The sequence below is a fragment of the Acomys russatus genome, chromosome 23 (assembly GCF_903995435.1).
Source record: "Acomys russatus chromosome 23, mAcoRus1.1, whole genome shotgun sequence".
Taxonomy (NCBI): domain Eukaryota; kingdom Metazoa; phylum Chordata; class Mammalia; order Rodentia; family Muridae; genus Acomys; species Acomys russatus.
In genome coordinates this window covers 28494558-28508890 of record NC_067159.1, presented here as the reverse complement: position 1 = coordinate 28508890, position 14333 = coordinate 28494558, and the positions used below count along the sequence as shown (strand labels likewise).

At 38.0% G+C, this 14333-nt stretch overlaps 1 protein-coding gene across 24 annotated transcripts in view; it reads right to left on the bottom strand.

Annotated features, from left to right (window-relative positions):
* The window catches only part of Camk2d (calcium/calmodulin dependent protein kinase II delta), a 239069-nt gene that overhangs the window by 30340 nt on the left and 194396 nt on the right, over window positions 1-14333 (bottom strand). For 3 of the 24 annotated variants that reach the window (XM_051165806.1, XM_051165805.1, XM_051165813.1), the window contains exons 12-17: window positions 14136-14178; window positions 10807-10844; window positions 9422-9454; window positions 6846-6905; window positions 4375-4416; window positions 1940-1988 (exon numbers count right to left, since the gene is read on the bottom strand). In XM_051165806.1, the coding sequence (XP_051021763.1) occupies window positions 1940-1988; window positions 4375-4416; window positions 6846-6905; window positions 9422-9454; window positions 10807-10844; window positions 14136-14178 (265 nt within the window). The remainder of the gene's footprint in view (window positions 1-1939; window positions 1989-4374; window positions 4417-6845; window positions 6906-9421; window positions 9455-10806; window positions 10845-14135; window positions 14179-14333) is intronic. The other 21 variants (XM_051165828.1, XM_051165811.1, XM_051165823.1 and 18 more) reach the window with 12 other exon arrangements.

The following is a 14333-nucleotide window of genomic DNA, read 5'->3' as shown; positions in this document are numbered from 1 at the left end:
AGCCAGTCTCATAATTACCAAGGTGTGAAAATGTGAATGAACTACATATACTGAGGTGCTGGCATTTCCCTTGCCACACTCAGTTATTTAAAGACTCAGTTCCTCTGGTGGATAGTGAGTAGCTTTTCAGATGCTTGATTAAAAATGAGGCCAGAGAAAAGGATGGAAACTAAAACCTGATAGGCCTCAGCAAATACTGAAAAACTAGCTGACAAAACGGAAGGAAGAAGAAGGTTGTTAGCTGAGGCCAACAGCATCCTGCCATGGAGTGAGCAGAGCACAACAGTGTTTAAAATGGCCTATGGCTCATTATAATATTAAAGCATCCCGAAAGCGAAGATTTTAGATGCTAGTGAAACATGCGCTGCATGAAGTTGTCTATAGAATTGCATGAAAAAGACCAGGCTATGCAAATGAGCCAGAAAGCTCACATTATGTGACATATAAAACCCTCTCCCTGCATGAAGCAGGGCTATTTGAGATTCCCTCCCCTGGCCTGCTTCCACTGTTAGAAGTCTCCTCTTCCCCCCCCCCCCCCGCCCCTTTTCTTCTGGTGCATTATAACCTAGAATTGCTCTAGGAGTGTCCACCGAACACTTATAGAAGTTGGCATCAAAATCATATGAAGCATTTCATTTGGTTGAAGAGCTAAGTAATCTAAAAAAATTACAAGGCTTTCTGAATCACAGGCAAAGTTAAATGATGCATCTGTATATTCAGTTAACAAAAATGTCTCTAACAACAAAGATTCATAAAATTACTTCAGTTCGAATTTTAGTTCAACAGCAAAAGTGGGATGAATAGAATTAGTCACATCCTTGACTTTGCTCTCTGCTTTTGCACTCTAAGAAACAATGAGTGGCCACCTTTAAGAGAGAAAGGGCAGTGCAGTGATAATATAGAGAGTACACATCAACAGTGTCAGTGTTCCCCTAAACCAAGAAGAAAAAGGTCAGCAGAGGTGACTGTCAACAGTGGTCTGCAGCCATTTCTATTGCCTAAATTGTCCATATTTCTTCGTGACCTGAGAGTTTCTGTTTTTTATTCTATAACATGAGTACATTTATGTTTTCAAGACTTTGTTTTATTAATGCCATCTCAAAAAGTTATAGCATTTAGTGATGTTTATAGGTAAGGTATTTCCCAGTTAAGATATAGCAAATTGATGAATCACCATCTTTCAATTCTTCAAAATATGTTTTGTCCATTAAACTATTATTTTAAATGTCTTTACTATTATTATTCTTTTCAGAATACTTTCTAGTCAGGTGAAGTACTGAAGATGAAGCGCCACATACTGAACTACAATAACACAAAACTGCAGAAGAAATTGAAACAAAAATTAACACGTTAAAACCAGCCACGGGGTCAAAAGAAGTAGAGTACTGTAAGCGCATATTGAGTGTGTTTGTGCAGCAGTTCTGAGAGTTCAATAGCTAGAAAGCTTTGACAAACGAAATGAAACAGATATCAAGACTGTATCAAGAAAGTTTATAAAAGCTAGGCCAAAAAGCTTCCAAACATAAAACTCCACTAGAGACCATCAACAGTTTAAAAAAAGTAGACTATTTTCATACTTCCTCCTTGTAATATAGTCTTGAACACAGCCTTCTACAGAGGTTGCAGTGCTATATGTACAGTGCACATGTATTTTATGCTATTTTTGACTGATGTGTTTAAAATCAGTCATCGTTAGCTGAGATGTCAACAATATGCTTGCACAACTCACATGTTTAAAATTAAAACACAAAGTGTGAGAAAGTTGACATATTCATAGACTGATTCATTTTTCAGAATACTGTATTCACAAAATAAAAGTGAGTTTCTTTTGGGACAAGCCTGCTTCCTAGCTTATGCTTACTGGTTACTTTGAACAGCCTTGGCTGTGATGGACATGGAGCTCTGAGTCGGGGCTTTCCACTTTTTGGCTCAAGCCTACCTTTCACGTCTTCATCCTCAATTGTGGTGTTTGAGCTCTCAGTTGACTCCTGTTCAGAAGAAAACACAGTTTTAAGCTTCATACCACGAAGAGGTGATTCTTATGACAAACTTGGCTGGTGGTACATACATATCATGCAAATTTCTTCAGCAGGCTGTGTGCATATGCTGACATGCAAATGGACAAATACATCGAGTGATTTTTAACAGAAACTAAAAGTCATATGTTGCAAACATTTCAAAGAGAGTACTCTGGTTGCCTAGTCACTGATGCAAGATGAATCCAGGTGATTTGTAGAAGCAGAAGAAGTATGTAGTTTATTTAAGAATTGCATAAGATGAGTTCACAGTACAGTGCCTCACATAGTGTATTTTTAGAAAGAGAAGTGGAATATTTTGGCAGAATGAATTGCAAGTTTAAAATACATGGTTTTACCCCTAATAAATCAACCAGTAAGTAGCACTTCTTTGTGCTGGGTACTGTGCAGAGGACAGACTTTCCTGATGTTTCTCCATTCTCCACTTCTATGGAGAAAAGGCATTTCCTCCATCATTTGAATCAGAAGCTAGGGCTATCAAAGCTGAGCCCGGCTGAACAAAGTTGTCAGAAAGGTTCAGGCTTATGTTTAGGACACTGGAATCAAAATGAATAATTTATTTTCAAGGGCAGTTAGACTTTTTCCCCAGTCTTTTCTAACTCAGAAAGTGTCAGTCATTGAAAAAGACATCTCTTCCCCCGATGAAAAGATGAAGTTCTTTGTAAAACTATACATTAAGGCAAAGAATAGCAAGTACACTTAACAGCGCACTGCAGCTATGGTGGGAAGAGACATTTCTTAAAGTAGTTTCCTATGTGTTTTTATTAAAATATACCAATGAAATATTTTCTAGTAATGATATGTTGCAGTATTCGAAAGTATTCATTTTCCACTTGGAACGATTAAAAGTCAGAGCTGAAAATAGTTGGGACCAAACTTCCAGTTAATAGCTGTTATGTTCAGTGAGTGGAAAACAAGATTTGAAATGTAATAATAATAATAATAAAAAAAACCAGTCAGTGTCCACTTATAGATTCTGTATTTTTAGAAATCCATCTATTTATATAAATACCATATATAATATGTGAGCCAAGGAGATAAACTAGCTAATGTCCAGAGTCTCCACACATACAAAACCAAAGAAAAGCATCCATGCATTTCTTTAATGTGATGTAGCATTCAGACTTAAACTCAAAACGAAGGTCAAACCCATGCACTTAAAAACAAATGGATTCATGTAAGCAATGAACAGCATGCAGCAACTCTTACAAACAGCAGAGCTAGAATCACAGCAGTGTCCGCTCCAGCTGCTATGCCGGATCTTTTCTTTGAGAGTGCCATTAATGGGACTATTCTCATATGTGCTGGTCCTGACTACCTCAAACTTTTTTTGGGACTTGGAACCTCTCCAGTGTCACGACAGTAATGTTCATCTCAGGTTAAGACACAAAACACTTCATGTTTTCAACATGGGTCAACTAAATAGTGAACCAAAGAGTCCTGATCCTTCAGCGTCATTGTTAGAGCAAGGAAAAGACTGTGACAATTTCTCAATCTTAGACTTAGAACATCTGGACAGACTTCCTCTCTTGTATATGATAATCCATAAGAAGTTGTAAGCTGGACAGAGGTACATTTAGAAAATGTCTCCTTTCATCTTTCAAACATGCATGTAAGTGTTAGTACAAACACAGTATACATCTAATTTACAATAGGTGGAACATAGTAGTCTTCATTCGGCACAATAGTTAAATATCTTTTAGTATGGTTCATATAGACTGACAACAAACATACTCAACAAGAGGTGGAACTCCCTGATTCTCTTCAAATCCATGTCAAACAGTAGCACCACCATCAAAATCATCAATTACAGGGAATTGAAAAACAAGCAAACAGAAGCAAGAACCACAAGAAAATCCACTTAACGATAGAACAGAAGACAACTGAAAAGCTCAAAAGCAGTATTACATCTTAGGGAAAAAATGTCTACAAACTCATTATTTGGGAAGACAATGGGATGATAGCAAGAAATTCTGAAATTTCATGCTGTGTGTGTTTATCGTACAATGCATAAACAGGCACAGAGATAGAAAAGGACTGCATGGAATTGCTTAAGATACACAGCCATCTCAATACAAAGACTCTGTAAATGTTTAGCCTGATCCTTATTTTCTTGTTATTGACTAAGGGAACACTGATTTCTCTCTCAGGCTACTGTCATTCATTTTGATCTGAAAGATGTCTATGTATAATTCTAGACGAGTTAGGCTGAAAGAGCATGTGGTGACAAAAGGAACAATTTTTTTTCCCACTTGAGATAGTCACTCAGTTTTGCACAGGGCATTTGATGAGATGTGTAATCTTATCAAAGCAAATGGGGTTGATTCTTTCAGAATACCTTGATTCCGTCAGGGTTGTGGATTACAGTAGTTTGGGGCTCCTGAGTGAGAACAAAATAGAGAAAGAAACAGTTCGTATTGGTAAGTACGTTTGTTACTAGTCTGTGGGACAGAGCAGAGAGGGCCAACAGACAAGACTAAATAGTGACAAGAGCTAAAGCCATGTCAAGGGTGGTCAAGAGTTGACAGGATCTCTGAGGAGGCCTCCTGGTGAGTCCATGAGACCACACATGTCCCTATCCAGAAGCAGCATGCAAAAGACCTTATTCCTGATAGCTGAATGACGTGCAGGGCTTTGCAGTTTGGAGACCTAAAGAGGCAGCCACTGTTTCACCAGGCCTTGTAACAGGACTTCCCTTTCTTCTCTTCCGAATACTCTATTGCTGCCTGTCTCACAGAAATTGGTCAAGAACATCACAGATAGACATATCTGAGAAGACATCAAATTTTGTGTGGAGATTTTTTTTCTTCAGCTGTATTGCCTTAGGACTCAACTCCGAGGTCATTATAATCAACACATAGCTGAATACCCTTGGAGAATCCTGAAACATTAGACACACTTAAAGAAAAAAAAAAAAACCTCACAAAATTGTCCAACAGAATACACATCAAAGCTCATAAAAATTCCAAAGAATACTTATAAAAGATCATTTAAGTGTTTTAGAACTAATTATAAAACACTATCATTGGAGACACTGTTAATACATCCTATGCAAAGCACATCAAAAATAAGATTTCTGCTTTGTGAAGTTCATATAAAGAATAGTAAGCTTGCCTTTCTTCTCCTCTGAATACTCTGTTGCTGTCTGTCTCAAAGAAACAGGTCAAGAGCACCATAGACAGAAATATCCGAGAACACATCAAATTCTTTGTGAAGATATATTTTATATATTATATTTTATTAGTAAGTAACGTTTTTCATTAAGAAACTATTATTTTCACATAGTTTGAGAAAATTCTTAAGTGGAAAATACTACTAAAACACTGATGTAAAAAATAAAAAGGACTGAGTGTTCCACAGAGATAGCATGCTTGCTACATTCACAAACGAGTGCCTTGGTACCTGTGAGTTGTGGTGACTATGGCCAGTCTCCGCCACAGGCACTTCCCCAGAGAAAAGCCTGCACTGCACACTTAGAAAACCCAACCACTGCTTCTTCTCTTCCTTGCTGTGGCCTGAGCTGCAACACTTACTTTACCAGAATATAGCTTGCTATCTTTTGGGCCCCCCTTTTCTTAGCTATTTTTAAGAAAACAGGTTTGTTTGTTTGTTTTCTTTTTCTTTTCCTTGGCTAGGGACTGAACCACTAGGTTTCTTCTGAGTTATGAAAACATTCTCCCACTGAACTATGCTCTCAGCCCTGATAACCCTCAATCTCAATATGTTTTTTTCCTCTGAATGTTCTTCCAGTGAGCCTACTGGAATTAAAGTAACACCTAGTATTTTTAAGTCAATGGCAAAAACAGTCTGGGCACAGAGATGAATAAAAATAATTTCTGGGAATCGTAAGTCAAATGATGAAACCATTTGAAGAAAATTTTTTATAATTCCATGTACAAAACACCAGTAATCAACTTTTGCATTTTAACACAACACTATATCAGTGTGTAGAAGTAACTGACAAAGTTGTTAATTCTGCACATTTGATTGAAATGGACAAAACAGTCAGTCTCTGTTAACTTAACCTATGTTATTTATACACTCTCACTGTGTGGAAGAAAGTGAAACAGTGACAATTTAGTTTGAAACACAACAGACAAAAGAGTTTTGCCTTGGGCAGTGCCTCTTTATCCCAGAAAGGGAAACCCTGCAAAGCCATGTTGTCTTTCAATATGAGAGAAATGGGAGCTCTGAATAAGGTCAACTTTTCACGTCATCTTGCAAGAATCCTGTTAGCTCTCCTTGATGTTGGCATGTTCTTTGCAGAAAGAGAAACCACTGTATGCACGATCAGTAGCAGTCATCACCAGAAGAGCTAAGAGTACCCGAAGCGCATTCTACTGCGTTTCCCAGCCAGCATGCAAGAATTCCAACTGCGGAGGAAAGCACGATGCCCCACAACGAAATGAAAAGTCTCATGTTAGAAACACACTTGAAAACTATCTCAAGAAAAGAAAAACAAACGAAAATAAGTTTTTCTTCTACCTTTGAAAGCAAAAACAAAACAAAACAAAAACAAAACAAAACCTAAAAAACAAACAAACAAAAAAACCCAAACCAAACCAAGCCAAACCAAGAACAACAACAACAAAAAAAAACCCACAACCAACAAAACAAAACAAAACAAAAGCAAAACCAAAAACAAAACAAAGCAGAAAACCAAAACAAAGGAAAACAACAAAAACCAGAAAAACCAAAACCACCAACAAATGAAGTATTGATACACGGATATCAATTTAGTGAAAGCAAATGAAAGAAACAATAGCAAACAGTGCAGAACTTGAGGAGGACACAAGAGTCTAGGTATACCAGCGCCGGGGTAGGAATATTTTCTTTGGGGCTGGTTACCACGTTGGCTTTGTTGTTTATCTGTGGATATGCAGAAAATAGAAACAGAGATGCCTTAATCTTCTTGGTAGCCAACGGCTACAAGTAGCATGTCTACATGGGAATACAGACATGAGAATAAAGAGCACTGGCAATGGATGAGAAAGGCTGTAATGACTGACACAAATGAAGGGGACATCTGGTTCCTGAAGGTCACACACATTCAGGGACCCTGTCTGTGATGGAAGGATGGGGTCAGCTGTGGCTGGTTTGTGTGTGCTGCCTTCGCTAAGTGGCTTCAGCGAACTGAAGCCAAGTGGCAGAGCATGACCAGGGTGTAGCCGTCTTCATACCCTTCAAGTCAGAGTCCGTTTCCAAGCTTCGAATTATTCACTTTTTTGAACACATTCTTTTATTATTTTTCTTCTCATTTTATTCTTGAGCCTGAAGTCGCACATAGATCATCTTTCCCTGGGGAGCTATCATTACTTTGTTTACTAGATATCCAATTAAAATCCTGGATCTTCTGATAAAACGCAGACATCAAAGTGTTTTATTGACAATGATAAGTTTGGGTCTCCTTTTAGGAAGGCATCTCAGTGATAAGTGGGAGAAATCAAAATCCATTCTGCAGTCTCAATGTGAAAGAATGTTCTTGTTCACAGTTGCTTGAGAGACAGCTCAGTACCTTGGATGCTACATTATTCTTGTCAAGTCCATGTGGTAAGACCAAGCCCTTTTCTTAACACAGTTGAGTTTATCCTTAAAGGGGGTGTGATTATTATCTCAGGAGCCTTATTTTTAAAGATGGGCTAATAAATATGACCATGGCCCTCAGAGAAAACTCTCTGTAGACATGTTAGAGCCTGGAACTCTACTGAGTTGGGACAAAAGAGTAAAATACTGAGATATGATAATCAACATTATTTTAAACTCATGTATAAATATTACATTATGGCCATTAAACAGAAGCTTAAACTCATGTTCATTTTGCCTATCAAATTATGTAGGCATTGGTATATTATTTTCTAAAGGGATGAACATCACAGTTTTAATATGAATGTAAATATAATCACACTAAAGGGGAACATGGACTGCATATCAAATGGTTATTTACAAGCGGTCACACAGTCACTATTTGGGCTTCCTGGATAGTTTAACCTTATGCCAACAGGCTGTTTTGGGGCTATCATTGAGAAGAAGATAGAGGCAACAGAATAACTAAGGTCTAAAACATTTTGCTCTTCTTTTCATTTACCTTTCTATCATTGTTGGTGTGAGCATTACTGAATAAGCTATAACACAGTGCTCAGTGTCATTCAGGATGAAAGAAAATGTTGGACATTTGCTTTAACTAGAAAGCTTATTAAAGATGGAACTTCTAGCCCGTGCTTTGCAAACGGTTTGTGATTTTTTTTTTGCTTTAAATGAATTGAACAGAAAAAATGTGTGCATCAGTCAAAAAGAGATGGGAGGTAAAGGTTTAAGGGACCAGAGAGTACTCATGTTGCTGCAAGCTACAGTGACAAGGGGATGGTGTCCACGGGTAACTTCCTAACAGGAAGAGTGCTCAATACAGCATTGCAAACTCCTGCCCAGTCACCAGGACACATGTGGTTACTTAATGTGTTTAGTATTCATCAGTGGATGTAAATAAAAGACAAAATACTCAGGGTTATTCTTCCTCCATCACCCTAGGATGTAGTTGCTAAGAACTGCCTTATTTTAGTGAAAATGTGACTCGCTTGCATCTAACTGTACACAAACTTATCAGCGGGCAAGCACGACTACCCAACCCTCTGCCCACATTCACACACGAACAGCACACACACACCATCATCTTTTGGGGTTATTTACAGCATTATTCTAAAGTAACAGGAAAAAAATCCAAGTAAAAGCCAGAAGAACTAACTTTCAAAGAGTCAGTTATCAAGTCCCATGTTCAATCATAGCTGGATTTTAAATGTACTTGTGAGTGTATGTTCTTTATACTGTGTTTTTCTTGTTTGAAACCTGAATGCAATCAGATGTTTAAGTGGCACAGTATTACTTTCAGGAGGCGTGAACAAGGTGTTGCATTTATTCAGTTAAGGTGAGTACATACTTCTTTTAAAGAAGCTTAGCTAGAATGAGGCCATGCTGAACTCACTTTCACATTATTTGTAAACTCAAGGCAACTGTATTAAGTTGTATCGGAATTAATTTAGCAGTTATGATTATCAATTTTAAAAACAACCCTACAGTATTTCTTTCTGTACGAGTAAATATTCCTTATGTCTTGGCTTCTTTATTTTCGAAGAGAAAACTGGTCTTTGCTCTCACAGATGGTCGAAGTCATTAACAGGATATGGATAAGGGTTCAATTTGTTATTTATTTGAAAAAATTCTATCAGAGAAAAACAACATAATGTGAAAGTGCAGTAGCATGTTCTGAGTGCCGATTAGCGCTGACCTATGAGGCTCTTTTTCTACTCCCACTAACTCAGGTAAATGAGACTGTTTCATCTCTAAGTGTGCACTTTCCCAGTAGGAGAAATCTGGCAGACACAGGTCCTCACCATCATCTGAACACTCGAACTGGACTTCCTTTTCTGAATTGACCAGTCAAAGAGAAAGGAAGAGAAAAGAAAACAAAACAAACAACAAACAAAAAGAAACACGACCGTTTGAATTTAAAGCATGGAATATATATTAATTTTCTTGTTTAAATGGTGTTTATAAGTCAGCTGGAGGAAAACTGTTCTGAAAGTGTTTCTGCATCAGGATAACAGTGAGACTAACTGTCTATTGGGCCTGTGGGCTCTCTGGTATTGAGCAGTACCAAAAAAAAAAAAAAAAAAAAACAAAACCCAAAAAACAACAACAACAACAACAACAACAAAAAACAAAGGGAAACATTTGAAAACTTAAAAGTACCATTTTCACCAATGTCATCACACTGGGGAAAAGGCAGACATCCACTGTCAATGCAATCTGAAATGAGTGAAATAAGCAGAAAGAAGATACACGTAGCTTGAGGACTGGGAAATGGTAACCTAGTGACTCCAGAGCTGGAAAATTCCAGGTCACACAGAGACAGGTGGTGAGGTAATGAATGACTCCATATAACTTTAGGAACCAACACATGACTTTCTATGTTGCATTTTTCAATAGGAAATGACCACCTGATTGGGTCAAGTTCAAAGGTTAGACTATTAATTAATTTCCAAGAGTGTTGACCTGTTGAGGAATGTACGTATCTGCCATTGGAAGAGAAAGAAAATGGTTAACAAGGCATTTAGGTGATATTCTGGAAAGATAGCAAATATTATTAAGCAAAAAATGAGATTATACTATTAAAAAAAGCTCTGTATAAACAAGATATCAGTAGAAATTACATTGGATTATATTGATTAGAAAGCCAAAAAAGTAGAATTATTTTTGTTGTTGTCTTTCTTGGAAGGGTTTCCTAGTGTCTGCTCAGGGTAGCACCTTGAACACAACTTTAATTCTTAGGATTGAATCTCAAGAAATTCATGGGCTTTAGAGAAACTGCCCAAGAAAAGGCAGTTTCTCAGACAAACTTTTCCCAGATTTTGGTGGGCTTCAAGTCCATATCATAATTACTTGGAAAAGCATTTAGTTTTTGCAGGTTCTTAGGTCAGCAGAGTGCTTTGGGACTGTGGAGAACCAGAGAGGACCTAAACATTCATTTTATACAGTGGCGATATTTACAATGTTGTTTTTCATGGTTAATACGTAACCATGTGAAAAGGATGGATCATGTATTAGCATACATGATAATTATGTTTGTGTGCTGAGCTATCTCCTGCTTCGTCCTGCACCCTTTTCTGAGAACCATAAGGTACATAAGTTCTACATACTTGGGACTTTCAGGGTAACATTTAAACTATCCAGCAACGTCTGAAAGTCAGAGACAGTTTAAGAGAGCTGTTTAACTTACCTTTACCCCATCTGGCTTCTTCAACAAACTCTTGGCTGCTGCAAAATGAGAGTAAAATCGCTTTAGTGAGTTTTCCACAAACCCACAGGGAGATGATGACAAATCAAGCAGTTGTCTCCTGCCATCTTTGCTTAGTTATAGCACAGACACCGAACCATCAAGGTCACATTGATGAGCAAGAGCTTACAGGACACTGAAATATAGTATCACTTTTCTGGGTTTTGCCACAGCAAATTTAAAACTAAATTCTTACATAGTTCATGGCATAAAGTTGAACACTTTGCCAGCTGTGCAATGGACTTTATGCCAGTGTTGGCTTTGAAAAGGATACTGGAACTTTCGCTGGACTATCCTTCATAATCCAGAAAGTTGAGTTCAGCCTTGAGACACCAGCTGACAGACTGATTACACTTTCATTCACACCATGTCTCGTGACCACGTCAGCTCTGCCACTGAAGTGCCTCTTTCCAGGGGTTGAAATCTCATTCACAAAAATTTGCTCTGGCTAACCAATGTCTTCTCTCTCTATTTTTTAAAAATCAGATAACTGCAGTTTAATTGAAAACACAAATATTTATATAAACTCAAATGGTACCTAATTGACCAGGAGCAAATTTCTTAAATGCTTAGCATATGGTAATTTAAAAAATGCACTCCGTGTTCTTTTAGATTTTAAAATCAGAATACAGAGGCTTCCTAAACAAAGGTCTTTGAATTGACAAATTAAAAACCATAATATTTGGAACAAGATCTAAAATAAAATGAAATCTTAAAGGCATAGGTTCTCACGGGAAACTCCCTTTTTCTAGGGCACTTAAGCAACTGCTTGTATTTTACCAAATTTCTTCAGCCTGTTAAAACTTGAAAGCATCCTTTTAAAAACGAGTGCATACACAGTGAACAGCAAGTCCGACAGTAATGACAATTAGTACACTGGTGTAGAACACTCAGATACAGAGGACAAAGAACATCCTTCCACTTAGTGTTAACATACACAATTATGCACACGGAGCATGGCGTATAAAATGAATTACCTCGCTGTAATGAAACCACATGACCATTTCACTTATTGATATTTCTTTTGTTCGGGATGTTACTTTAGTTTTCAATTTGGCATCATTTTAAATTTTGCCTAAAAGTCACAAATATTAATTTTCTCTCGTTTTTAGCAACAAAGCTATTACATTTTATCAGTGGAGGCTGTTATTCAACAGTTGCCTTGGCTATGGCACTGTCTGCCTGCAGGTAAAAAGGATCACCCAGGAGCTCTTGTGGAAGTTAATAGGTTAGAGAGCAAACAGAATAATTTAGGTTACAACAGCAAGCAAAAAGAAGGCAATGATTTGGGGGAAGCAGCAGTTTGGCCTGGGAGATGCAGAATCATCCCTTGCGTGACTATCACCTTACCTCACAAGAAATACATTCCACATTCAGGGAGAAAAGAAGAAATAAAAACAACTTTACAACCACATACGTACGGAAGTTTAAAAAGTATATTTGGCAATGAATAGAATGAATTAAATGCTCAAAACTAAAATACAAGTACAAGATGGAACTAGAAGATATAAGTGTTATTTAGTTGATATGGAAGTGATGGGCCAAAAAGTTTGTTTTTCATGCAAAAACGTTCAGAGACAATACAAAGTCCACATATTAGTCATGATTTTTAGTTTATGGGATGATGAAAAGGAACACACGAAGTAATCTAAAACATCTACAAATGTGTATAAACATTATTAATAAGGACCCAATTGACACTTAAGGGTGCCATTAAAATGTTAACAAAATAGGTAATTTTAGTTCTGGAGAATCTTTGAAAAAGTTCATTAACAACATATACCATATAAGTCCTTTCATTTCTAGTGATTCACTGAGGACTGGGCCACAGTGAAATGTCTATTTAGTTTAAGGTCATATATATTGGCTAAGGCTTAATGGCACTGAGCTCACCTGAATATATGTCAATCACATTAGCTAGGTATTTACAAAACAGATTGACAAAGGGGAGCAGCATGGTTTATTAGAATGAACACATCAGACAGAACACACAGCAGCTGGGCAGTGCAGCCCCTGAATGTGCAGCACTGGTCGCTGTACGGGCACTCTGTGGTTGCTGCTCACCAGTCTGTCATTTCACCTTGTTTCTAAGTGGGAAGGAAAACTGCGCTGCAAACATGGGTCTAAGCAATAACTAGGAACTGACTGACGAATGTCTGATACACATATACTGATGGCCATCTGATTAGTAATTTAACATCCTGGCAGGGCAAAACAAAGTCAGAGCACGCCACTGAATGTTCATGCTTCACATGCCTATCCAAACCCAAAGAACTGTTATTTTTGACAACTGGTCTATAAACATCTAAACTCCAAGTGTTTTGTTTGTTTGTTTTGTTTTGTTTTTAAACAGGGTCTCACTTTGTACCCTGGTTAGCCTAGAACTCTCTGTGTAGAGCAGGCTGGCCTTGAACTCACAGAGTTCTACCTTCCTCTGCCTCCTGAATGCTGGGATTAATTACATGCACGTGACACTGCCCCGCCCCCAATTATAAGTTGATCAAATGTAACTTAGTTGTTGCTTCGGTTCATTCGCTATATGCCTGGTTAGCACTTACCAACATTTTACTCTTGCATGCCTATGGCTTTTAGATAATCTATCAAAGACGGCCCCCGACACTTCAAACTTCAAACTACTTTCCTGGAAACAATACACACTTTGCACCTATTTTGGAGAGGCAATTTACAGAAAGAAACTTCTTGGCTGAGTTTAGCTCATATGCTTCTTTCTTTTTCTTCTAGTTCCCCCCATGCAATGGTTTTGAGGAATCCCATTATTGGATGATGTCCCCATGTGGCCACGTAGTCGCTTCTCTGTAATTTCTCATTATAGAGCTTTAGTCCCTTTAATTACTGTTAAAGAACATAAAGACACACCACCTCAGCTCAAAAGAAATTAGGCCTATGAGAAAGTGGCTCCACAAAACACCTCATTTTAAAGGCCTTTCTTACTGCAGTTCCTCACGGTAATTAGACTAACAGCACCCTTCTTATGAAATATTAATAAAAACAGGCATACATATCATACTTGTGTGACCCCAGCATTTGAGAGCTAGTGTCTAGTCTGGGTAGAGTCCGACAGATGGCTACAGGAGTGTAATGAATCTCCCCATCGTGTGTGTGTGTTAACCACTTGTAGTTATTGGACTTTCTGCATTCTCTTAAAGACACACACACACACACACACACACACACACACACACACACACACACACACACACACACAGAGCCTGGAGAAGGGCAGAGGAGGAACGGAGATCAAACATGTATACCTGAAAAATTTCTCGTAGCCAGCATGGTTGTCAAGATTGCACCCTATCAAACAAACAAGAGAACAAGGTCACAGTTGCCTCTACCAATCTCTGACCTAAAAACATGGAGCAGGGGCTAACAAGTCTCCTGGTTTTATTTTCAGATAGGGACTTCGTCAAACTGCACCTCTTCCTCTGAGGAGAGAGGGCACAGCACAC